Source organism: Aphelocoma coerulescens, chromosome 3, assembly GCF_041296385.1.
Source record: "Aphelocoma coerulescens isolate FSJ_1873_10779 chromosome 3, UR_Acoe_1.0, whole genome shotgun sequence".
Classification (NCBI taxonomy): Eukaryota; Metazoa; Chordata; class Aves; order Passeriformes; family Corvidae; genus Aphelocoma; species Aphelocoma coerulescens.
The window spans coordinates 19,960,822-19,988,052 of NC_091016.1; the positions used below are offsets into that span (position 1 = coordinate 19,960,822).

Consider the following 27,231-nt stretch of genomic DNA (forward strand, 5'->3'; position numbering starts at 1 on the left):
GTAAGTCAGGTTCTCCTGTAAGAGAGTGCATTCTTAATTTATTTCAGTGTTATCCTTGTGTTTTCCTTGTGTTATGTGGAATTTTTAGCAATACAGTTTTTTCTAAAAAAATGAGTAATGGGGATTTTAAGTCACTACCCTGTAGTAATAGCTAAATATATATTACTCATTATTAAGTATATATTGCTGAGTATATATGGATCCCAGTTACATGAAATGAGGATAAAAAAACCCTCGGAGTCCTTTTTCTGAGCAGAGGTGCTTGAGGGAAGTGTTTTCTTTCCTGCATGCACAGAGAGGGGCAGAGCTGTTCAGGGTTTTGTAGGATGTTGGTGGAGGCGAGATTAAAACTTCAGGTGCTTTATAATTCATCTTTTTGCACACTGGTTTGTTAGAATTTTTTTTTTGTTTTTTTTGTTTGTTTGTTTGTTTTGTTATGCTGACCAATCCTGCTCAGACACTATAAATACTGTGTTCCTTTTAACTCTGGTCTTTTATTTGGGTCTGTTAGTGCAGTTACTGTTTTTACACACAGAATTCTTTCTTCATAAAATCTATATATGAATCTGGCATGGTTAAGGTTTTCCTATTAACTTAAACTTTGATATGTAGCTGTGTAAAAACCGAGAAATATAATCAAACCCTCCTGACAATGTCCATGTTGAGGCATCTTAAAATGGTGATGAAAAATGCTGCACAGGTGTAGCAAGGGAGGAAGCAATCTCTTCTGATGTCAAATGTGATGCAAACCTCAGTGGAATGGAAGCAGTCTGTTGAGACTTGGGAAAGTGTGTGACATACATTAGATTGAAAACAGATTTTTGTTGTCTTTTTCTGTGTGTGTGTGTGGTACATTGGCCTCTTGTCTGTAGTTGGTTCAAGAGATGCCTCTTATTAACAGTAAAACTGGGGAAAAGATGGAATGTTTTGAGTTGGATTCTGGAATATCCAGCAGAAACTTGGAGATAAGAGGTTTTTTCCTCTCTCTGTCTCCCAGAGCACACTAAGCCTAGTGATACTTGTTAGTGCACAGAATTCAAAGCTGGTAAACAGTCCTGGTTTTGTATAGCAGGAATAAAAGATGGTTACAATTTCCAAGTTCAGGAAAAGCACCTGTGATGATTTTCAGTTACATCAGCTGAAGTCTTGTTAGCTGTTTTTGCAGTTTTAATTGCAAATTTAAATAACTGTCTTGCAACAAAGATTTCCTTTATGTTCCAGTGTGGTTTCACTACTTATAATTGTTTCTGTTATCTTGACTGTGCTGCCTTAGATCTGTGGTGGAAAGTTTTGCCCTATTTTCCTTTCCTTTTGGCTGTGTGGCAGAAACGAGTTATCTAGTGTTGTCAGCTGTTGTTTGATTACACTTTCTTGGATTTTTAAAATTTGTTTCTTTTTGTATTTTCTTTTTTTCTCCCCTCTCAGCTGAACTTTATATTAAAAACAACCTGTCATTTGATTTCAGTATTACTTGTGAGCATTGTTTGTGGCTTATGGTTGCATTACCTTAATGTAGCCCTTTTTATTCAGCCACCTTGTATGTATTCTTACCAACAGGAAATTGTTATGCAAACTGTGGCATGAGCACAAACCTGTCAGATGTATCTTTGTGGTTGGCAAATGCAGGGGGGAAGATAGAACAGTACCAGGAAGGTCATTAAATGTTAGTCTAATTATCATGGTTTTGGCACAGGAAAATTGTTCGTGCTGATCTGAGAACTCTTTGAACTTGTCATTGTGGACAAAAGAGGAGGGGGAAAAAAGTAAATTAGAGCTTTCAAAAGGCCTTTGACAGGTCTTTATCCAGGAGGCTGTTGAACAAGCGGAGGGGGCCGTGGGATGAAAGTGAAGGGTTTGTTTGTGCAAAAGGTACAAGCAGAAAAAAAATCTAGATCCTGGTAAAGATGAGCTCAAGACTACAGAAGCTATGCTTGAGATGTTCTTGAATGACTGTTACAGCAGCTGTTCAAAATTCAGTAAGTTTTCAGAAGTGATTCTGTGTATATATCCATATGCCAGGATTACTGATTTTCTAAGGACCTCTTGGAAGAGAAGCTAAGTTCTCTGACTTTAAGCATAAGCCATGAGAGGGCAAGATAGGGTCTGATGTTGGTGGTGAACTTGAATTTTGCCTATTCTTGTGTGTGTGAAATTGGTCATCAAAATAAGAAAAAAAGTAGTTTTTATACTTGAAATTTTAAAGTTGAAGTCATGGAGTAGTCAAGTAGTTAAGGCAGGTTGGACAAACCCAGCAAACTCAGGTTTCCTGCTGCAGGCCGGAATAGTATTTTTCTGGATTAAAACTTGCTTTGATAATGGATAAACATTCCAAATGTGTCTCGTGTTCTTCCTGGTCCGTTTTTTAAGTGAAGAAGGTTTGTTTTAAACAAGAAATTAATGCAGTTTTGCAGATAATAAAACTTGAAGGTGCTTGCAACTAGTTCCTCTCTATGGGTTGGTGGTGTAGTGGTAGTTTGATAATTGAGAAACAATAAATATGTTTACAAATCTTGCATAATACCTGGGAAGTGAGAGGACCTAACATCAGGATAGTACAACCTCTTGTGTGTTTGTCATGATTATAACTGCTAAAGACCAAGGAAGGTAACAGTAGGAACACATGGGTATGCTAAATGGAGAAGTTTGCTGTAAATCCTGTCTTGTTTTTGCCAAAGGAATTGTTTGCAGGTTAGAGGACTAAAAATGACCAAGCTACTTGGTTCCTTTGGGGAGGTTCATGTCGACAAGTTGGTTCCTTCTCTAATCCCTTGGGGAAGGAAGACATCTGGTTAGGGGGCTTGTATTTAGGCTGTTTAAGCAGTCGTATCAGGTGTCCTTAGTTTGGTTCAGTTTTTGTTGCCTTTTTTTTGCTTAATATTTAAACAATGTCTGGTCTTTGAAAGCTGTGTTTGGTCACCGGTTGCTGCTGGTGCTTCTGAGAGAACAGTTTGTGATGTGAGTCCTAAAGTGAGGGCTGCTTGGTAAACTGAAGGGATTTGTAATAAACATGGCAATGTATCTGCTCTGACAACATCATGTAATTCTTGTTATTCCTCCAAACCATTTGACAGAAGTCTGAAAACTAGAAGTCATGCTCAGAAACACCAACAGGGATCAGAATGGAAAATTGCTTGGCTTTTATGATGTTTCTCATGCAAGTCTTGTTCTGTGTTCTTGCAGTAGGTATCTTCAGTATATTCTTGTCTATTTCTGACAAGCTCTGTGTGCATGCTGAAACTTTAATGTACCTTTTGGAGGTAATGCACCCTTATATGTCAGTAATGTCAATCTCTAAATTTATGTATTAAGGCTGTAGTTGAATGGATAAACATAGAGGTATTGGTAGGATTTTTCTCTCATCTTTTTTGTTGATTTTTTTTTTTTGTATAATACAGAAGATTCACTGGAGTGTGGGGGTAGAATACTTTTTGAAACAGAAGGAGTTTTTTGTATGCAGAAATGTACCACTACCTGTCCAGGGGTCTCTACCTCTTGTGTTGATTTAGCCACAGCCTTTGTCTCCCGACTGTCTTTGCTAATGACCTGAGGCAGTGGACTGTGTTAACCCCTGTGTACTGTTGCCAGTGTCTGGCACTCTGCAGAGCAATGCAGTGTGTAATGTAGAGATTACTGCTGTCAGAATGAAAAAAAAATTGTCATTTCCAATGCAGTTTGCAAATGCAGATGTTACTGTAATTGAAACAAATGCATTTTTCTGCCAGTAAGCAAACCAGCAGGAATAATGTGGTGAAAGCTGTCCTATCTTTGCCTGCATGTCTCTAGATAAAATTAACTTCCCTGCTGAAGCAAAGATATTGATAGATATTATTAACCAGAAATCAGCACAGTATGTAATATATGGAGGTCTCTGAAGGAGGCAGAGCTCTTCCTTGGTATTCTGAAAGTGTGATCAAAGAACACTGACCTCCCCGGCATTCCAAAATTAACAATATCTGACTTATTTTTTTAACTGCAAATGCAGAATGTGTAGAGATGGCAATATTAACTGATGCAAAACCCCCAAGAAATATATGAAAATTTGCTTGCATTCCAGTGGAGAAATACAATTTAATCCTCTGTCATTTCTTACTGAGATTTATGCTTGCTTTCAGCACTTAAAGAATACTTGTTTCACTATTTAAAAACCCTCATACCTACAATTTAAAAAAAATACAGAAAAAAACCCCCAACAGAATACCAAACCAAAATGTCAGGGAGCAACAGCAAGGGAAGGTGAGCTGGCAGTCAGTGGTAACAAGGCTGGCAACCAGTACCCTCATTGATAAGAATGCAGTCCCCCAATGAGGCAAACAGTACTTTGGAAGTAGTTGGCATGGATTTACAAAGGGAAAATCATGCTTGTCTAACCCAATAACCTTCTACAACAAATAGATTAGATGGTTGGATAAGGGAAGAGCAGGGAATGTTGCTTATTGTGACTTGAGCTGTCACTGTCTCTTGTTACATCTCAAAGTATGGACTAGATCAGTACAGTGTGGTGGACTGAAAACTCACTGAGCTGCCAGGCTCAGGAGCATGAAGTCCTCCTGGAGGTCAGTCACCAGGGCTGTGTTCCAGGGATTGACACTGGGGCCATCCTTGGGCATGCCCAAAAGGTGACTGGGCACCATCCTGGGCAGCTGACTTTAGCTGTGACCCTGCTTTGAGCAAAGGTTGGAGTAGTCAGTGCACAGAGGTGCCTTCAACCACGAGGATTCCCATCCTGTGGTCCAGGGTTGCACAGCTGCACAGTGTCAGTGCTGGCCTTGGCCACAGGGAGCTAAACTCTGACAACTGTGGGGATTTTTTTCCTGCTTAATACCTCTTCTTCCACAGACTACTGGAAGACTTTTTTTATAGTGAAGGGAAAGAATTAATCTCAGAGTTGATTCTGAGAGTCAGCTTTACCTACAGGATAGATGTTGGTATTTGCACTTGAAACAATTGCTGTCCAATGCTGTTGATTAAAAACCTCAACTTCAAAACTACAGAAGCAGGACAGGCTAAATATCCTTGCTTTCTCAGCTCATGTGTTGTCTTATTTTCATTTGGTTTTTTTTTTACCAGGAAAGTTGACCAGTGGATAAGGCCATAAGTATAAGAAAGTATAGATAGAAACTGTGAGATAAGTGTTTTCATTCTAACTGGTGACATTAAAGAATTATAGATCATGCCATGCTAATCATTGTTACGAATTTCTTATATAGGTTGAATTTGGTTGAAGCTTTTGTGATGGATCCAGAACTACGTCAGTGCCTTCAAGAAGATCTGTTACGTCGCTTTCCAGACCTCAACCGGCTGGCAAAGAAATTTCAGAGACAAGCAGCAAACTTACAAGACTGCTACCGAATGTACCAGGCTATCAATCAACTGCCTAATGTTGTGCAAGCACTAGAAAAACATGAAGGTAATGCTACCCCCATCTATTTTCAATGTTTTTTAGTATACTGATGATGCAAAGAAGTAGAGCGTAGATTTCCAAGGATTACTTTTTTCCTGTGTGCTTTTGTTGCAGGAATAGAGCTTAAATACATTTGAATTTGAAATGAGCTGAAATTCTGAAATGCCAGTCAGCTACTTAAAAATACACATAGCCAAATCTTTGTAGGAAAAAAATGTTCTAATTAGTGTGTAGCTGGGATGCTTGAGCTGTTAGCTGATGGTGTGGTAATCTTTGACATGGACTTGTCTCTTAAGAACTCCTGACCAATTGCCTGTGTATTATGATCTGACAAACAAGATACCATTCATACAATAGCATTGTCATCTACTTCCAATTGGAATTAAGCACAAAACCCCCACAATTTAAATATTATTGGTATAACTTCAATGGCTTGTTTTTAAAATCACAGTGCTCCTGTATTTGATACAGGTGACATGCCAGGGTTTCTTCCAGTCTTCATTAGTAGGAAGCACAATGCTGTGACAAGCAAGTCCAGAAAATACAAAAGCTGATCATTTTTCCCTTTTCTGTGTGTTACCAAGAAAATGCAGAATAGGATCAGCATAACAAGGGAGTGATTCAATTTAGCAACAGCAGTTCTAACCTACCAGAAAACTCATTTTTGTAGAAGCCCATTAATTTGTTAGAAATTCTCTTTGCATAAAGCAAGCATCAAAGCCTTAAAAACAAATGTTGTTTGAAACGGTATGGTTACAAAAATTTCTTTCCTCTATTTCAGTAGAAAATAAAGCTACCCAGTGTCTTACACTTTTCTGTACTACAGTTTTATGACTTCAAGTAATGAAACTTATCTTCTACAATATTAATCTTAAATCAATTTTTGATTGCTGGCTGCAGCCAAAGAGTAGTTAAGATCTGAAACTCTGAAGGAACTGACAGATATAACTCTTTTGTTTTTGTTCTTAAAGAGCTGTGCCACTCTTTAGCTGCCTCAGTCGTGTCCATTTGGCTTTTCCAAACAGACTCTGCTTGTTTTAGCCTTGACATGGAGCTCTTGGGTTCCCATCTTACACTGAGGTGTTTGTTCAGAATGCTGGCTTCCTGTCTTTACTTCTTTTTATATTGGCTGCCGTTTGGATCAACAGAGTTCCTCTGTCATAACACTGGGGTAGGAAAACAATTCCATTTTTAGAGTTTTGAGGAGCAAGCTGTGTAAGGCAAACTGCTAAGCTCACCATATGGAAAAGTTAATAGACTGCAAAAGGTTCTTCCTGTTCTACACATGAATCAGTTGGACTTAGCCGGGCAATCAGCAGCAGTATATTAAAGATAGTTTTAAAATAGGTGGCATGTTATTTTTATTTTTCTTTGTACTTGTACCACCTGTTCAAAGTACATGAATGGTCTGGTAATTTTCAATGTACATGAGTGATTCAGACTGGATCTGATCATTTTTCTGTTTCTGACTGTACAGAATGTTTTAACTCATCAAGGGGTGGAAAGTTAGAAAGATTTTTGACAATTCTGAGTATGTGCCAGTTTCAGAACTCCCTTACCTATGAATGGCTATGGGGATATAGAACAACCATGAAGTCATCAGCTGTGACTGTCTTTCCCTCAGCATGAAGCATTGTTTTGTTGAAATCCTTGCTTTTATGGATGATGAAACCTGAGGAGGGGGGTGATGAGTGAAGACGACCTCTTTCTGGTTTAGACATAAGAAGTCAGCATAAGATGGGGAAGGATTCTGAGTCATCAAATCATTTTGCTCTAGCTGGCAAGAGGGAACAGTTGTTCATTACTCAAATTGCTGGGGCATGAAATTTGAGTACTTAAGATTCCTGTCTTCAAGAAGCTGCTGGAGCATCTTCCTTCCCATCTCAAACAAACACTCTTTAAATATGCAGGATACAGGAATTGTATGCTGGGGTTGGAATACCCCTCACTGCTTTTGGAAATGCTTCTTACTGCTTGTTTCAGTGCTGTGCTTTCCCAGACGGTTGCACTGATGTGTTACAGCCGTGTTGTGATCAAACTTGGCTGTTTCCCATCCTTTGTCATATCCAACTGATTATTCCCTTACTCATAGTGGAAACTCATTTATCTATCAATGTGTCATCTTACTCAGTGTTAAATTTTACTTGATTTCTATTAGCCCAGTTTTCAAGGTCACTTAGTGTTGATCTATTTCTGATTTATCTTATTCCAGTATAATCTACTGATACCTTCCATATTGTATATTTTAGTGACTTACTTTTGTAAGCAGCCTTGTTTTGTGTGTTAATATGAATTCAGACATCTTAAAAAGATAAATGCTTCTGTGAGCCCTGGGGGAACAGATGTCCTTTCACCTCGTTCATCTTTTGCAAGTGGGTGATGTCCTTTTTATCTGCACTCTGGTCATTGCATAAATCATAGATCTTGCACCTTGGCATCTCCTGTGACACCATGCTGAATGCTTTAGAATAACTCAAATTAGGTCTGCAGAGTCCTCTTTGTCTCAGGCATTCAGTATTTCAGACAGATGGAGCACTATATGGATATTATCTGCCTCTGGTAAAACTGTACTATATTTTATCCCAATTTCCATTGTTCTTTTCCTTTTATCCCACTTTCCATTGCACTATCAAAGTGACTAGTGCACTTAGTCATTGGGATTTGTCTGTTTTGCCTGGATAGAGTAGTCAGTTTGCTGCCAAATTGTGTGTTCCAGGTCTGCAGATTAGTGTTTTATTTTAATTTCCAGGCAACATTTTTAAACCATATTAATAGTCTTTAACACATGTAATAAGTGCTTGTCTGTGCTTGAGTAAGTAAATTATGGTTTAAATGAAAAACTGCACCTGGGCACAGGTAAGCTTTGTGATCAGTATGCACCTCTGCTTTTGATGGTACATAGGTCTGTTAGTCTTTCTCTCTCAGTGGTTAGTTTCCATGCTAATAATGTTGAGAGGTGCACAAGAGGATTTTTTTTACTATGCATCTTTTCTATGAGTTTATGATTACAGGTGTAAGACATGTTGGAGTTTAACTTAGAATTTTTCAGTGGTGTTTCTTGCTCATATTCTCTTAATGCCAGGTGTTTTAAGAAAAGCATATGCATGTAACTTTTTGTAAATCCTCATTATTCACTGACTCCACTATTTTACTTCCTTCAAGTGCTGAATACTGAGTTTGAAGCTGGATTAAAAGTGTAAATAAATTTTTCAGTGTATCAGTTTGACTTGTATGTAAATACATGAGTATTTTATTTACTTAAATAATCAATATATTGTAACTTTTGAATGTGACATCTTCCTATGGTGTCTGAGATGCACCCTTCAAGCTTAAATAATGAAATGGCATCATGAAACTTCCCTACTTACTCTTTTCAAGAAAAGAAATTATAATTGCTATTTAAAGTCCAAGCACAGTCGTTTTTCATTGATTCAAGAATACTGAAGATCACTTCATTGTGTGTGCCATGTATTCTGTCAGCTGGAGCACTGGGACCTGCTAAGTCCACTCTGAAGAATGGACATGAAACTTTTTCTGCTCTTCAGTCTCTTCCTTGTTCGTTGACTCCTTTTATTTTCTAGGTTGGTTTAGATGTGTCTTCTTACAGGAGGGAAAGAACCAAGAATTGTGAGAGCAAGCAAGAAATTTGAAACAGAAAAAAATCTTTATTTCATATCTCATAGTTTTGAAGATTTTTAGTCAGCAAAAAACTCCATTCTTACAAGTTCAATAATCTCTCAACAGTATGTAATTTTTTTTCCCTCTATTAATAGATATTAGTCAGTTTAGAGCTTTAACTTTTCAAGGTTGAGGAAGTGGGGAAGCAAAAAGGCATGGTAGAAAAAGGAATCAAACCAAACCTTTTCTGTCTACTTCAGCTGAGGGAGGAGATTCACTTGGGTAATTGTGTCCTCACTGTGTGACTTCTATAAATTTCTGTGGCAATTTTTCTTAGGAAGGGCTAGGACTTTTTTCTGGTAAGAAATTGAGAGACTCTGGAATTAGCCAGAGCTTAATTCTGTATTTCTCTCTTGATGTGCAAAGCCTTGCCTGTAAACATTAGAGGCAAGCCACACAATTCTGTACATAATTCAGTGACTGTAAGCTCATAGTACTAGATTCATTTTGAGTCATTTTTTCTAAATATATAGTTAGTAATGCTAATCTTTCTGTGATTAAATCCTAACTTGAAGTGGCTGCAAAGATGTAAACATGCATTTACTGACAGAACGTTTCCACAGCTGGCTGCTGGATGTAGGTGCTTATTTGTAGCTTATGGCTACCTGAAGAAAAGACTTCTTTCATAAATTTGGCAATATCTGTGCATGTTAGGTTAACTGTGAACTGCCTTTGGTGTTCAATGCTTCTGGTGTTCCATGGACTTCCAGCCAGTATGTGTTCCATGCAGTTTGACTTGTTCTATGCAGTGCTACAGAGTATCTCTGTTAATTTGGATGACTTCCTATCTAGTGGAAAGCAGTGACTGTAAAGAGCTGGTTATAATATGTGGTCTTTTTTTGTGGAAAACCAAACCAGGTAACATACACTTCAGTTTCTGTGTCCATACCAAATATTTCTGTGTAATTACCAAATATTCCCAGTATTTGGTAACTTTTTATTAAAAAAAATTAAAAACTGTGAGCGTGGATGATAAGACCTACGCCTTTTGGTAAAGGGATGTCAGCTTTTTATGTGCAAGAATTGATGATATTCAGACAGCAGGTTTGCTTTCATACTGCTGTTTGTAGCCTTACTCATAATAGAAGGGAATTAATACCCCCAGGTATGAACAAAGATGACAGAGTAGGTACAAGCCTAATCAGAATGTAGATGGGATAATTCCAATTTTAGAAAGAGGTACATGTGTTTCAGTGAAATAGTCATAGAGCCCCCCTTTGTAAAAATTAACCAGCTAAGCAGTTGTGTATCTTGGATAAGTGAATTCCAGTAAATTTGTGGGGGTTTGTGAATGATAATTTTTCCTGTTTGTTCATAACAGGAGCTCACCAGATGTTGTTGTTAGCGGTATTTATAACACCTCTTATTGATATCTGCTCTGACTTCTCAAAGTTTCTGGAGATGATAGAGACAACATTGGACATGGATAAGGTATGGAATGTTGTGTGGGTAGAGTTTACTTAGCAATTAAAGTTTCTTATTGAACCTTGCAATCTGCTCTGTGCTCACTAAATCATCTATATTAAGTAGCTAGCGATAATTTAGCTGTGGAATATATGAAGACAGTTATTGGTGTATCAGGTGAATATTCAGGATACTCAACAGGATATTCACCCACTATCTGAAATTATCTAGCCAGTGAAAAAATGCTTTGGGTGCATGGATTCTGTGGACCTGAAACTATTTAAAAAAAATCTCCTCAGTACTGAAGTGGAGAAGTAATTTTGTCATTTCTCTGCTTCTTTGTATTTTTAAAGTTACAGTGATACATCTCAAATCTAGAACGTAGCCCAGGGTATATTTATTACTTGGGGAGTCTTTTCTTTTTTTTTTTTTTGACTGACCAAGGATTAGGATTATCATAAGTGTAGGTCTCAGCTGACTGTAGAAATAAGAGAACTGCCTAAACATGTGCCAGACATGTAGTAAGGGCAGTTTGTTGAACTTGTGAAAACTGCAGTGGCTTTAAAATTTTGAACATGCATACTTTTCTCCAAAGGCAGGAGCACTGCGTTTTCTCTCTTTGTATTGTGTTGTGCATCCATCAACTGCATTTTACTGTTTATGGAAAGAGTGGTTGATTGACATGTTGCTGTAATTTGTGATGTATGGTAATGAAGAAATTTATAGCTTTATACCAGTTACAGACCATCTGTTGATGCAGTTTGTGTGCCCTGGGACTCTGTTTTCTTTAAAGCTAACAGCTGTTTAAGCCTTCACCCTTCATAGTCCAGCTCTTCAAATTTCATTTCAGGTTCTACTTTAAAAATGTTTTGTTGTCCTTCTAAACGGAATAACAAGTCAGTTATTTTTAATCAAATCCCATAGAATCTGGCATGTTGGATTTGGTTTTTCCCCCTCTTCGAGGTACTGGAAAATGTCTATAGATAAGCCAACACTGGTTTTGCCAGAAGAATAAACCTTGTCCCTATGAATAGTAGAATTTGAACTTTGACTTGAAATTCCTCTTGGATTTTGAGGGAGTTCAAATAAAATACGCAGTTCTATTCTGAGTGCAATTGAAGGATAGGTTGTCATAGCAACTAAATTATGTCAATAATCCATTCTAATATAAAAAGAAACATCTAAGTTCAAAAAGTGTGGGATGTGGTTATTCATTTACCTAGCTGTAATAAAAGTTGAGAAACTGTCACTTCCATTCCTATTTATCACAGAATCATAAGGTGCCTTTGAAAAACCATCTACTCCAGCCTCCTCCTCAAGTCAGGGCAACTTCAAAGTTTGGTGGTGCTTTTGGTACATAGCCACCTGGCAGTGGAAGCACGGGGAAGAGAGAGAGAAAAAAGATGAAATGCAACATGCTTCATCTGAACTTGCCTCTGAAAACGTTAAGCTTAGAAGGAACCGTGTCTGCTTTTCAACTCAAGAGCTGGGTTGAAATTGGTAGGATTTTTGGTGATACTTGCAGGTTCCTTCCTAAACCTCTAGAGTCTCTTTTGGGGCAGATATTACTGTTTCAGAAACTTCAAGTTCCAAAGGCTTCTTGTTTTGAAACACCCCATCCTTTTACACTCTATCTTGATTAGCTGCCTTTTAAATCCAGGGTAGCAGATAGATTATGTACATAACAATTTCATTCCCTCTGACTTCCCTTTTTGCCCTGCCTACTGCTCAGTTATTTGTTTGCAAATAAATGTGCAGACAACTCCATTTCAGCAGAAAGGAGTCTGTTAAATTGGTATATTTTGCTTGCATAAAGTCTATTATTTGAGAAAACAAGTATTTGAGATGTATTTGTTTTGCAGTTGAACCAGACACCAGCCATCACAAACAACATTGCACGACAACAATATATATATTAAAAAATTGAGTAAATTATTAAGTAAATTCATTTCACTGTGTATGATCAGGGGGATGCTTTATTTTTTTACTGCCTAGATTCATATGAATTTTTTCTTGTTATTTTTCTCTAGGTGGAGAATCACGAATTTCTTGTCAAGGCTTCTTTTGATCCTAATTTAACAGAATTAAGAGAGAAGATGAATGAACTGGAAGAAAAAATGCAGTCCTTGTTAACAACTGCAGCCAAAGAACTAGGTAGGGTTTGGAAGTGCCTTTGATTCTTGTCTCCTTTGTAAAATGTTTTGCAATCAGGTGATGAAAACTGGTGTAAAGGCGTTAAAGGGTTAAAGGATGTGAGTTGGGGTGACTTTGGTTGTCGAGTGCAAGCTGTTGAAAACAGAGTGCTTTTTGGTTTATAACATGGCCTTTTTTTTTTTTAATGGCATTCCAAAATATTTCAGAAATTATCATATATGTTGCAGAATCAATTTTGTAGAACTGTAACTCATCAAACTCTTGGCTAAGTCCTGTTCTTTTTTAGGTTTTTTGAGGACCTGCATTGAGACTTTTCTTTTTCCCCTGGGTGTCCATTCAGTTTTCTTTTGATGTTCCTTGCAAAATGTAATGTGTAAGCAAATGAGACATTTAAAGAATTGGTTATTCTATGCAAAAAATTCCATGTGCAGCTGATGAACTGGGCATTGAAAGAGCAACTTTAAGAAAAAGAAAAAGCCACCAACTTTTAATGCAAATATGGCAAGGAAAATTGGCAATGCTATACTTATTTTGGGTTACACCTTTAAGAGCTTGCATATTTTTTTTAGTGTAAAGATGATACCTGGATGACAAGAAGGAAAGCCAAGACTGTGCAGGGATGAAATGAGAAATCTTGTAACAGAACCATGTGTTAGTAGAAGGATCATGATAGTACAGGTGCTATGCTTACAACAGCAGTACAGAGTGTCCTTGAAATTTTCCTGGAGAATTCACAGCAGTACAATAATTGCTGATTTGAATATGCAGCTTGAGAGCATTTTAAAGTAGGAGCAGGGAAGGAATCCATATATTTGTGTTTGGTCTGGGTATTTCTCATACCTGTACAGAACCAAAGCAAGTCTATTGAATTAGGTCATGTAAGAGAGGCTAAATCATGGGAACTGAGGGTTAGTGAGCAAGAATAGCACACAAGGCTGCAGGATTGGTGGTAATACAGCTGGTTTCTTTTTCTTTCTTTTCATCTGAAAGGTTTGGAAGCTGGCAAAAGTATCAAACTGGAGACAAATTCACAGTTTGGACATCACTTTAGAGTAACTTGCAAGGAGGAGAAAGCTCTCCGTAACAATTCGAAATATGGAATCATTGATACACAGAAGAATGGTGTGAAATTTACTAACAGGTATGAGATTACATTGGTAGTTTTTAAAGCCTGTTCTGAAAGTAAAAGAATTGTTCCTTTATAATTGTGGTGATAAACTGGATTCCCTACATCTTGAATGGCAAATTTTCACCCTTTTAATTGGCTCACAGATTGAAGTATTGAGCAGGACTGGCATGAGGGAAGAACAGTAATAGAGTTTATGTTAAAAGCTGCATTCCCCATTTACATTGCCAACTGTTATCTATTTTTGGTCCTTTGACTTGGGCTAATTTCTCTGTTTTAGCTGCAGCAAGTATCATAATTGCTTTTACTGTGAGTGTTTATACAGATACAAGCTGCAGTAGTGAAAGAGCTATTTATGTTTATCACCAAATGTGACATGAAGCAATTTTGTTGGTGATTACCTTTTTCTTCCCTTTGTTCCAAATCTTCTCTTATTTATATTAGTCCTGTGTGTTGAACTTCACTTCTGTGGCTCCTTTGATTGAACTGTTGAAAAATTTAAGTCTTCAGGCTAATTACATGGAGGCTGTTTCAGTGTGTCCTTGTCTGGACAGCAATTCTGACACAGATCAGCTGAAAAGTCTGTATTTTTTTGATGAATTTTAGCTTGTTTAGAGCATTTTAGCAGGGGCAAGGTCTGCATCAGCTATCAGATGTTTCTCTGTTCTTCGGTGTTTGTACACAGAGCGAACGAAGTAGAAAGTTGCATGTGCAGAATTGGGCAATAACTTAGGTTGAAGGCTACTTCTTATCCCTCACTCAAAGCAGATGCACCTTGGAAATTGGATCCTATCTCAAGCTTAGATGGGGTAGCCCAAGGCCTTGCCCAGGTGTCCATCTTCTTAAGTATCCTTCACAGTCTCACGGGGACAAGGTCCAGTGCTGAATTACTATTTATGAAAACTTTCCTAATCAGGTCTAATGAGAATTTTCCTTGCAGAAAACTTGGGATCTTAGTATCTCATTCTTTTGCTCTGCACTTCCAAGGAGAGTCTGTTGCCTCTTCCCTCCAGGCTGACTTCAGATTCTCTCAGCCTGGGCAGGCATCTCTCTCAGCCTGTCCTTGTGTGCCGTGTGCTTCAGCTCTGTACCTTTGTGGTGACCATCTGCTCCAGGTTCAGTGTTGGGGAAGACAAAACCCAAGACCAGAGATGTCATCTCAGGAGTGCTGAATAGAAGGGAAGAATGACTTCCTTCAGGATGCTGGTTCCACTCTAGCTAGTGCAGCCAGCATGGGCTTGGCCTTCTCTGCCTCAGGGGCACACTGCTGGCTTGTGTTCAGCTTCTTCTCCACTGGGTCCCTCAAGGATTTTATGATTTTTTTTTTTAACTGTTTCATAGCCATGTGGACCACAGTTTGTATTGGTGGACAGAGTTATTTCATCCCAGGTGCAGAACTTTGTATTGACGTGTGCTGAAATTCTTGTTCACCTATTTCTCCAGCCTGGAGTTATCCCAGTGAATGGCAGCCCTGTCCTCCTGCACACTGCCAGCTCTCCTTCCTGTGGCATTGTTCATACCTTGCTGAGAGTGCATTTGAGAGTGCATCCAGTTTCATTGTTCAGGTTGTTAATCAAGGCATAAATAGGATCAGCCCCAGTATCAACCATAGGAAGTGCTGCTAATAATCAGCCTCTAACTGGACTTCAGCCTCCTGACAAGTTCTTCCTTGTCTGTCAGTGGCAGATCCAGGAGAAAACTAGTTTTTAAGCCTCCTGCTTTGTGTTCTGTGGAAGGGTGAAAGCTGCAGAGATTAATATATGGTGCAGTCCATTTCAGACAAGCCCTGCTGCTCGTGCTCTGTGTATGAGTTCAGCAGAGGGAGAGATCTTGACTGACACACAAGTGTGAGGAGCACTGCCTACAGGGCAAGGCTGGTTTAAAGCCAGGGCTATCACTAATAGTGATTGGTTTCTGTTAATCACTCACTTTCATAGTTATAAATCCTTATCTTTGAAAAGGAGGGCAAACATATTGGTTCACACCAACCAATATGTTGGTGTATTTCACACCAATTTGCTTAAATGAACAAAGTGTAAACCTTAATTGCATTTTGTTTTAACATTTACTCAGAGGATATTTTTTAAAAACATCCCTGAAATGTAAAACAGCTTTTTCTGGTTCTAAATATGTTGTGAATCTAAATGTATGATGAAGTTAGGCTTTTCTGTAACTGAGAAGATGTACTTAGAACCTGTACTGTGTCATCTGTTACTTTCCCTTAGTGAAGCAGCCCATGCATCACTAATAAAAAAGAATTCTCTGTGCTTAGTTAAGTTATAGTTGCTTCTATAGGTGGTATTAGAAGTACAAGACTGACTTCTGCCTATAGTGTGGGCACACCACTTGGGTGTGTTTCTTATTCAGTCTTGCAGACTTTTGTTCTTTGTTTAGGAGACAAGAAGTATAAAAACCTGTTTAAACTCTTTTCTTTATTTCAGCTTACCTTAGTTTGCAGTCCAGAATCTGTTCATAGTGACTGTAATTAACTGAGGTTTTTACTAAATGAAAGAAGTCAATGTCTTCAGATCTGATAAGCCTGTTGTAGGGCTCTTGGCTAATTAGGCAGTTGCTTAGCAGCAAAATGTAGCAAAATAGCCAGAAATTCAGTTTTAAGAGCTAGTCCTTATCACATAGCATCTCTATAACAAACATGGATGTTTTTAAGAGTCATGTGCTGATGCTAGAATTTCTGGTTTGGCCTTTATGGGTGATCTTAAACTTGGAATTAATCTTGAGGCTGTCTTGGTGTGGATGAATAATAGTAGGTCAGTTGCTTTGTGGTCTTTGCTGTTAAAACAGGTGGGGACACCTGGTATTGACTCACAGATGAGGAGGCCAAAAGTTTGGCATTGTAGGTGAAGGCAGAACATCACAGCTTCTAAATACTCTTGTTTTGTTCACAGCAAACTGAGCGCCATCAATGATGAATACATAAGGAACAGGGAAGAGTATGAAGAGGCTCAGGATGCAATTGTTAAGGAAATCATTAACATTGCTTCAGGTGAGTGTGCCACTCTTGGTGTGTGTCACAGTCCGGAGTGCTGGGAGAAGCTGCAGTTGCTTTGAGGGTCTTCTACAAACTGTAACATTGCCCAGAGAATTGGTGTGAACAGTGAGGTGTGGCTTTCAGACAGCTGTTGCAAGTTTGAAATATGAATTGTCTTCTGTCACCAGAGCCTTTCCTGGCATTTCTGCAAATGTGCAGTGATGAGGTGTGTGCAAATGCTAATCCTGTAATAGGAACAAAAATAAGGCCATAAAGGCCACATCTATCCTCCACCTACCTCCCTGACTCTGGGCACCTTCACCCTAGCAGCAGAAGAGGTGAAGGACAACAGAGAACCGAAGGAGTGGGAACTGAGGTCTGTGAAGAACATTGATATGCAATATAAGATCAAGTTAATCATTGCTTATATGGCAATACAAATTATTGGTTTCCTAAGTTATTTCCATGTATTTTGCTCCAAGATTGCCTACTTACAGGTCATTTCTTTATTATCCTTCACCAAAAGCAGAAGAGACACTGGGAAATTAGGGCTCTAGCCCAGTCCCTTATCGCTTTCACTGAAAAAAACCAAACACCAAAACTTTAAGGTTGGTACTGGGGGAAGCCATTTAGTCTGGTGTCACAGGCACTGTATCTGACAGACCTCTCCCTCCCATCAATCACATAAACACAGATGGCTGCTGTGTCTGAACTGTCTGTGCTGTGTCTCTGGTGTGTTTGCTTGCATGAGCATCAGAATCCAGTGTATTACTCAGGAAGGAAACATACTGGATTTCCAGATGAGGGAAAATAATCAACATGGCCTCACCTCTTCCTTTCCTTAGTCTGAAGAAGTCCCCTTGGTATTCAAGGCATGGAAACTTTAGGAATACATCCTAGACTCACAGGAGGTGACTTCCATCTTGAGCAAAATTGTTACTGCAGGTGAATTAACTTGATGGACTCAGTATAGGCTTCGAGGTACCTTCTCAGCTGGAGCAAAAGAATTGCTAATGGCACTGAATTTGTGTCTCCTCAATGCAAACCAGGTTATGCAGAGCCCATACAGACAATGAATGATGTGATAGCTCAGCTGGATGCCATTGTCAGCTTTGCTCACGTGTCAAACGGGGCCCCGGTGCCCTACGTCCGTCCCGTCGTTCTGGAGAAGGGACAAGGCAGGATTGTGCTGAAGGGTGCCAGGCATCCCTGCATCGAAGTGCAGGATGAGGTGGCCTTCATCCCCAATGACATTTCATTTGAGAAGGGCAAGCAGATGTTCCACATTATTACTGGTAAATATTTCTGTTCTCTTTTTTGTTATTTGCTTTATAAATGTCTTGAGTATTTCCAATAATGATGTCTTTTTAAAAAAAACCAAACCAACAACAACCAAAACAAATCAGCAACCTAATAAAATACTGTCAAAACAATTTCTCTCATCAAGGTTGAGCAGCTACTGAATTACTTATCTTTCTGCATGGGGAATAAGAGTTAGCTCTGGAAAAGAAGGGAAGGTATTTGTAAGCTATTATTTATTGCTATTATTGGTTATATTTTTTTTAAAAAAAGTGTTCACAATGTTAATGTGAAATGTTACCTTTGACTGTGGATATTCTACATGTTTCTGTACATACAGGCATATTTCTCATCATCCAAACTAATAGTGATGGAATTGGTTACTGTGACTTTCATTGCAGTGCACTGTTTGGAGAAGTTGATCACTAATTTACAGAGTCATTTGTGAAGAAAAAAGAAGCTGCTAGGACAGTAGAAAATAAAAAAATTGTCCTTCCTTAAAGTAAGGCCTTAGTGAATGTAACTCCACAAGCTAGGCAACCTCAGGAGCTGGAAAGCCTGACCCTGCTAAATTGATGTGGAAAATTCCACTAAGCATCAATTGTACTGTAGCCACGTAGGCACTTTTTGGAGGCAAGATTTTAAGCAGCCTCTTTGTTAGTGTTTTCTTTGTGAAGTATTAAAGTTGATTTTAAATGCAAAGCATGTTTCAATGACTGTACCATTTTTTACCCTTTTCTCTGGTGTAATTAAGATAATTTTACTACACACCAAAACATTTTTAGTGTTTATAGATTTAATTGAATCTTAATTTCCATCCAGATGTCCTTGACATACGTTCTGAGTAGCAAAGATCTGAAATTAGAGAATGATTAATGAGTACTTCTAACATAATCAAAAAGAAAAACTGAAACCCTGAATAAATGCATGGCAACATGCTTCTTTTTCTGGTTAGCAAAAGCGTAAAATTGGTTTTAATGATCAGTTTTCTGCATAATACTTTTTATTTCATTTGTACTTCAGTTACAAATAACTAATTAATATCTGGGTTTGCTGATTCTGAGTCACCCATTAGCTGGTACCCAGGCTGTAACTAAGCTGTTTCATTTTTATAGAGAAATTTTAATAGTTGTTTGAGGTGAAAACAAATTATTATAATTCTTAAGCAGAAATAAATACTGATGGTTTTTAATTTAAAGCTTATTAGTTTTAGGCATGAATGCATGTTTTAGATGACTGCTTATACTTTTGAAAAGTCCCAAAACTTATGAAGGCCCGTAATGTTCTCTGATCACCTTTCTTTTGAAAAAGGAGCATTCAGTAAGACAAACAAGCAAGCCTTGTTAGTCCTGGAGCCACTTGTTGCACCTGTTAGACAAGTTTGCTGCTCTTTTCTGGCGAGACAGTAATAAGTTTAAACACTCTTTGTTTTAATTTAGAGCCTGTTCTTCTTTAAAAGAGCTGTTGAATTGTAAAAAGATGATGCTTTTTAAAATAATTCTTGGAAAATTTCTTCTTTAGGCCCTAACATGGGGGGAAAATCAACGTACATCCGACAGACAGGGGTGATTGTTCTTATGGCCCAGATCGGGTGTTTTGTGCCGTGTGAGTCCGCAGAGATAACCATTGTGGATTGTATCCTGGCTCGGGTGGGAGCAGGAGACAGCCAGCTGAAAGGAGTGTCCACTTTCATGGCTGAAATGCTGGAAACTGCTTCAATCCTTAGGCAAGTCTTGTGCTTTTGTTCGATTGTGTTGGTTGGGGTTGATGGGAAAGGAGGTGCTCTAAGAAAGGTGCATTTAAGATTTTTCTTTTGTGGGGAATCTTAGTGGAGGATCTCAAGTTCTTTTTAGCTTGTTCATAAGTTCCTGAAGTAGCCTTCTGTTTATTCCAGTGGTCGATACAGAGCTGCTACCAAGAGGCCAAAGTTCAAATGGGACAAAGGACCTAATTTGGAATAATCTGTGTGGTGCTGTGTCTGCACTATGTATGTAACTAAGAAGGGTCTTTTGCCTCTTCCATGCTCTGCATCCACAGCATAACTTGTGGTACTCCAATATCCAGAGTTCATGCTGCTATCAGATGTTACAAAATGCTCTTGTGTTTTTAGGACAGCAACTGAAAACTCCCTGATAATCATCGATGAGCTGGGAAGAGGAACTTCTACCTATGATGGCTTTGGCTTAGCGTGGGCTATCTCAGAATACATTGCCAGCAAAATCTGTGGGTTTGCCATGTTTGCTACACACTTCCATGAACTGACAGCTCTTGCTGACCAGGTGCCAACAGTAAATAACCTCCATGTCACTGCTCTGACCAGCGATGACACACTGACGATGCTTTATCGTGTCAAGGAAGGTAAGACTGTGTCTAAACTTCATTTTGCCCTGGGGAAGAAAAATCTTAATGGAAAAAAAATCCCCCCCCAAAAACTCATGTCATACTTGAGGCTTAGGGTTTATAATACATATGTTCTCTGTCCATAGACAGTGTGTGTGACAGGAGCTCTGTCCATGTGTGAGCACAGTTGGTGGTGATGTTGATGATTATTTGTGATGATTTCTAGGCTATTTCTGCCATTCAAGCTGATGTTACTGAGTTGCTTCCCTTTTCTTTTTGAAAGATGGAGAGAAGGGTTCCAGAATGTTATCTTCTTTTTTCCTAAATCAGCCATTTCAACCTGCTGATGTAAGAGACTTAAATTTGTTAAACCTTTCTTTTAAAAGAAATGAATGCACCTTTTATGTGCTGATAGTTTTTAATAATGTCTATATCATTATAAGACTTAGTCTTATGTTGCCCAATTTATGCAGTAATTTGATGTAGGAAAAATCATATGGTTAATTTTTAGCAAATGGCATCATAGTGAAACAAGTAGCCTGTTTTGTTAGTGTAAGATCAGTTAGATGTATTTAATTAAAACCTTTTAGTGGATCCAGTTATTCCTTTCAGTATTAAATTAAACAATTTTTAATTAGGCATACATTTCATCTCTTCCTTCTGCTTCTCTATATTCCCCATCACTTGTTTTTTCTCCCTTCAGCAGGAGCCTGTATTTATTGCTAAATTAAGCAGAGCTGTAACTGTGGCTTGCAAGGTGTGCCCATTTATGGCATTCTAATTTAGCTGGGAACTGTACAGTGTTTTTGGATTGTTCTCACTAGAGCATTTCAGTCCGGTTGGCAACCTTGGGGCTGAGATTTTGATTTAAAATGTGGGCAGAGTACTCCTCCTTACTCTGTGTACCTCTTAATTTTCCTCTTCTGAGTTCCACAACAAAGGAATGAGTTAGATGACACTTGGGTGGGTAGAACAGTGTTCCTGTAGAACACTCTGGCTATCCTGGATCTGTTACCTTGCTGGTTTTACTCCTATGACATTACTGATTGACTATTTCTTACTCATTTCTTCTGGTTTTAAATCCATTAAATGACTTCATTTCTTGCCCTTAGATTACATGTATGGCCACTTCTAATTTTGTATTCCCCTCTGGCTATAATCTTGCAGTTAGGTTTTGGGTAGTTTCCTGTAAAGCTTGGGAGACTGCTCTGAGCAAGGGGAATCACAGCAGAAATACTGCTCTCCTCTGGCTTTGCTGAGAGTCTGCTCAAAGCTGGGTGGGTTAGCTCTGTCTGCCACAGCCCTGTATCTTTTAACTCTGTGTCCTTGTCTTTTGGGATCTTTATTCCTTTGAGATGGGCACTGTTGGTGCACTTTGCTTGAATATTAGTCCAGAGCACTGTGGCCCTGGTCCCCAGCCTGTCCCAGTGGAGAGGAGGTGTCTGTGGTTCTTTCCTAGTTTGTTGTTTCCTATCTTCTCCAGCACATGTTGAGCTCCTTCCACCAAGTGAAGGTTCAGAGCCCTCTGAAAGCCTTGCTCAAACTGGTGCTTAAAAGTGATTTAGTGTGGCATTGGAACTGAAGAAAAATAGTCATAAACTGCTGCAAGTGTACATTGAAACTGTGAGTGGTTTTGGTGCAGCAAGAGATGGTGATGTACAGAATCTTCAAACAAGCCATCTTTATTTAGATGCCTTATTTTGAGCATGTTGGTTGAGGAGGGAATCAATATACACTATATCAAAACCTTTTACCTTCTAAATCTTTTAGAACAGCAACTTGTACAATACAACTCCCTAATATTCCCCAGACAGTTGGGTGAGTTCTCTTCCTTCAACCCACTCCTTTTGTTTTTAAAACTTGTATTAATTCAGCCATTCTGGTCCTGATAAAAACTTTAGAAGCCCAGTTTCATATTTTTCTTCAATCAGTTGTGCCATTTTCAGTCATACACATCTTTTTGTACATGCAATGTCTTTTCATTCCATCCATTTTCCTGGAAGTGCTACTGAGCATGGAGACACAATATTTTTAATCTATCTACTTAAACCTCTGTCAGAGGAGATACAACACTATGAAATCTTCATATTTAAATACCTGGCCTCTAATTGGATATCCATCTTTCGCCAAAGTTTTTTGCATTTAGTGTTTCCCTTTTGGAATTGTTATGTTGCTCCATCAAGCATGTGCGTGTAGGCAACTCGGATGCAGCTGTGTTTTGAAACAAATAACAGGTTTGATGTCATTTGAAACATATAACTAAATCTGAAAAGCATGACAAGGGACTTTTATACAGTGTTTTCAACCCTGTCTTCATGCTTCAAGAATGACAGAATCACTGGAAGAGGAAACACATGAAGTACTGTTCTCCAGGCCTCTGCTCAGGATTCTCTGAGCTGAGAACTGAGTTAGATTTGAGTCTGGGGAGGTGTGTCCTTTTTATACAAAATCAAGAAGACTAATTTCTGCTTAAATGTGTTAATTTCCTTTAAGAAACCTGAGAGATTACAAGGTTAATAAAACAGAAAAAGTCGAAATGCTAAATCTTCCTTCACCTATTCTTCAGTTACTCAGTATGTAATAGATGATTAGTTGAAAAACCCAAAAACAACTGTCATTTTGCAAGTGTAATTAATTTATTCTTAGCTCCTTGATGGAAACCAGAATTAAAAGGATGTAGTAATATATGTGGGAGAACAAATGGAATTATGATAATATAAGCAAATAAGAGTTGATAGATTTTATCAGAGGGCTTTTAATACTGAAGTGAAAATTGTTTTATGTAACTGTGTATAATTTACGTATTTTCAGCAATTATGAGGACTTTTCTCAAACACACGTTATAAACAGTGTATTAATTGGAGTAAGTGTGAAGTTGCAGTTGAAAGATTTTGATATAGTTAAAGATGATGACTCCTGGAGACTGAGGAATTATGTGGTGCAGATGCAAAGGAGGAGAGGGATGATTGAGAATGCAGCATTTTTAATATTTATCTATACACACACATACATGTATTTATATAGGTATAGAGTAAATGTGAGAAATATCTATTAAAAAGCATGCAAATTATTATATTCTACAGACTGTGCTGCTTTAATAAACATCATTGTTCAATTTCATTCAAGTATGAGAGGGAAATTCTCTGTCTGAAGAGTTTTCCATTTCTTCCTGAAGCACTTTGGAGCTGCAATTACTGCTCTAATAGAGCTTAATTAAGTAAGAGTGTATTCTTTATTCTGTGTTACCATTTTTAGTAGAAAAGGTAAATCAGAAAGTGATGGGGAGAACCAAATCAAGTCACGCACTTAATTCTTCAGAACAGAGAACTATTACAAGCATGTCCATATAATCTCTGAGTAGCCTTATTATCTTCTGTGAATTCTTAACTGTTGGGGTTTTTTTTCTCTGCTTCCAGGTGTCTGTGACCAGAGTTTTGGAATACATGTAGCAGAGTTGGCAGCTTTCCCAAAACACGTGATAGAAAGTGCAAGAGAGAAAGCATTGGAGCTGGAGGAGTTCCAAAACATTGGGAAGTCCAAGGAATCTGAAGGAGAACCACCAGCCAAGAAGTTATACAGAGAGAGAGAGGTGTGCTATCAGAAATAATTTTTAAAATTTGTTTTGCTGGAATAGCTGAAGCAAAATCATTTAAGGATTCAGATTCCCCCAAAGCTTGAGGATAATTACCTTTAATGCATTTTTCTGTAACAAAATATCTTGGATATGATCTTCATTAGGAGTTGAAGAGATGTTCAGGGATAGTGGGTTTTGATTTAGATTAATTTCAAGTTAACATAGACAAGAATTTTATCTAAAAACATAGTTATGAGATGGAAACTATTTTTTTTTCCTCAAAGAATAATGCCCAGCAGTACAGCTTGAGTTATACTTGAGTTATATATGTGTGCCTGTCCAGTGAAGTTTTATTGATGCTGTGAACCAAACAGGAACTTTGCCTTCATCACTTTTGTTGACTGTTTAGTTTGTATGCAAAGTTTCTTGGGACTTAAGATAACAGCTTCTGTTACCATTGTGTAGAATATTCTTGGCTCTGCAGTTGGGTCACACCTGGTTTTGCTTCCCCTTATTTGAGTGTTCATTAGTGCCGAGTTCTTAGAGCCCAGTGTGATCAGATCTGTTCACACCAGAGAAAAGCTGAATACCCAGCCTTCTCCTCTGTGGCCTTCCATGTCCCATCAGAGCTGCCACATCTCAGAAGCTGATCATATCAAAGAACATGGCAGTCAGTACCTGGAATGTCTGATTCACAGGTGTCACAAAATGAAGATTCTTTAAAGAGGCTTTGTTAGCAGGTAGTGTAAAGGACAGCAAAGGCTGCAGGAAGCTTTTTCAGAATATCCTGTGTCTTGTTGCTGGAGTAAGAGTCCACAGTGACATCTGTGGCAGCCTCCTGGGAAATCCACATGCTTCTGCTTTGTGGCTTTCATTGGTTTTTATCAGCAGTGGGGTCTTCCTTGCTGTGTGCATACAAACCTGCTTCCAGAGCACAGTTCTGTGTCCCAGCAGTCAGCCTGGACCTTCACAGCATTGTACCAGATTTATCTCCTTCTGGCAGCCTTGGTAATACAGCAGTGTATGGAAGTCTTGAAGTGTTAGTCCATATCCAGTACACTTCCTACATTTAAAAAGCCTTTGCTCTAGACAGAGGCTGTTGATCAACTGCATTTGTTATTCTAGCTCAGTAAGTGGATCTGATGCTTTAGGTGAACAATCTCTGGTTTGTTCTACTTTTTACTGCCAGAAGGCTTTCCCTCCAGCTACCTCAGTTGCCTCCACTATTACCTTTCCTTTGTCAGGTGTCATGGTGAAGGAATTTTCAGATGAGTTGGACCTGGCTGCATGGTCCTAAGTTGGTGTAAATTAAATTGACATTGCAAACACTCGTGACAAATACAGCATCATGTTTTATTCTTGAGTGTTTCAGTAATACATGATATTCCATAAACTCTCTAGGCAATAGAATGGCAGAGCTTTAGATGTCTCACCCAGAGAATTTGTCTGCCTTGGTTAACATCATGTGTAGAGGGAAAAGGGTGCTATTACTTTTTGGAAACTTCTGCACTGAAAACTTCTGCATCAGTCTTAAATGATAAGAGGAAAACTAAGTAAACTTTTCAGTAGAATTCTGAAATGCAGAGGACAAACTTCTGCATTCTGGACCAATTGTTTCCAATACAGGGATTCTGAATACTGTTCATTGCAATGTTTGTTCTTGCTATTCAAGTCAGATTGTTTAGAAGTTCCACTTTGCCTGTTTGTGTAAAAGCATATGCATAAAGCTTAATTATCATCTGTTCTCCTTGGTGACGGCCACTCTCCAGTTGCTTGGTTACAATTTGTTCTTTCCTTTTGCATATTGAAACATTGCTTTTGATTGACAGTCCCTTCTAAAAGTAACTAGTTTGGGTAATATGACCATTCTGGTGCTATTATTGCTGGCAGTCCCCACCTCATGTGGCTGCACACTGGAATTAAATGTGGAACATTTATAGGAGATCATAATGTTCAATATTGTGTTTATGCTGATCAACTCGTGCTTTTTGCTCATGGACTGAAAAAGAACTCCTGGTACCAGCATAAGTGGTTTGTTCTGATGTTTAGAACTTGATAGCAAGGACAAAGATAACCATGATTTTTGCCTGCACCGAGTTTCTGCTGATGAACAATACTTTGTATCTGTAGGGAATTTGGAAAATTCCTGCTTGCAATCTAAACATCCTTGCTGTTTTCTTTTCCTTCTCTTCTCTCCATTTCAGGAAGGTGAAAAGATAATTGAGGATTTTCTTTGTCAAGTGAAAGCATTGCCCCTGACAGATATGTCAGAAGAAGATATCAAAGTCAAGTTGAAACAGCTGAGAAATGATGTGCTGGCAAAGAACAACAGTTTTGTGAATGAAATAATTTCTCGAACGAAAGTTACATCATGAAATGTGAGAGAACAGGATACAGCTCTTGAAGTGTATTTTGTATTGAAAGAACTATAATTTTCTTGTCTTGTAGCTTTTATACTTCATGATACTTGTACTGATTTATGTAGGCATTTTTTCTTGGATTGTAATTATTTTGTAAAAAATTCTGAGCATATTATGTGCCAGATTCCTGCTTTAGTTGGGATCATTTTGTCCTTTTAGAAGTTTACAATAAAATGGTTTTTTCCTATTGAGAACTATTGACTGCACAAACAAAATGTGTAATATTTTACCAGAAGTGGGCTAGATAGTCTTAACAGTTGAGGTGTCAAACAATTGCCAGAGCCTTGGAAAGCAGCAGTGTGTACACAAAATCCTTGTCCTAGACCATGATTCTTTTTCATGTGATGCAATTATATTAATTAATTCACTGAAGATTTAGTAATGCTATGTTAGTGATCCATTAGAAGAAAAACATCTAAGTGTGTCCAGGTAGCCAGGAAGGCCAATGACATCCTGGCCTGTATCAGCCATTGTGGCCAACAGGACTGGGGCAGTGATTGTCCCCCTGGGCACTGGTGAGGCCACACCTCAAGTGCTGTGTCCAGTTCTGGGCCCCTCACTACAGGAAACACATGGAGGGGGTGGAGAGACTCCAGAGAAGGGCAGTGGAGCTGGGGAAGGGTCTGGAGCACAAGCCTGATGAGGAGCAGCTGAGGAGCTAGGAGTGTTCAGCCTAGAAGAAAAGGAGGCTCGGGGGAAACCTGATCTCTCTCTACAACTCCCTGGAAGGAGGTTGTAGCAGGGTGGGCAACAGTCTCTTCTCCCAAATAACAAGTGATAGGACAAGAAGAAACAGCCTCAAATTGCACCAGAGGAGTTTTAGATTGGGTATTAGGAAAAATGACT

General features: G+C 38.5%; 1 protein-coding gene across 2 annotated transcripts in view; it reads left to right on the top strand.

Annotated features, from left to right (window-relative positions):
- The window catches only part of MSH2 (mutS homolog 2), a 46,739-nt gene extending 20,160 nt beyond the window's left edge, over window positions 1-26,579 (top strand). For both annotated transcript variants that reach the window (XM_069009343.1, XM_069009344.1), the window contains 10 exons: window positions 5,208-5,407; window positions 10,401-10,510; window positions 12,514-12,637; window positions 13,628-13,778; window positions 16,670-16,767; window positions 17,802-18,047; window positions 19,573-19,777; window positions 20,162-20,409; window positions 23,808-23,980; window positions 26,170-26,579. In XM_069009343.1, coding sequence (XP_068865444.1) covers window positions 5,208-5,407; window positions 10,401-10,510; window positions 12,514-12,637; window positions 13,628-13,778; window positions 16,670-16,767; window positions 17,802-18,047; window positions 19,573-19,777; window positions 20,162-20,409; window positions 23,808-23,980; window positions 26,170-26,340 — 1,726 coding nt within the window. In that variant the 3' untranslated portion in view covers window positions 26,341-26,579. The remainder of the gene's footprint in view (window positions 1-5,207; window positions 5,408-10,400; window positions 10,511-12,513; window positions 12,638-13,627; window positions 13,779-16,669; window positions 16,768-17,801; window positions 18,048-19,572; window positions 19,778-20,161; window positions 20,410-23,807; window positions 23,981-26,169) is intronic.
- The last annotated feature ends 652 nt before the right edge of the window (window positions 26,580-27,231 follow it).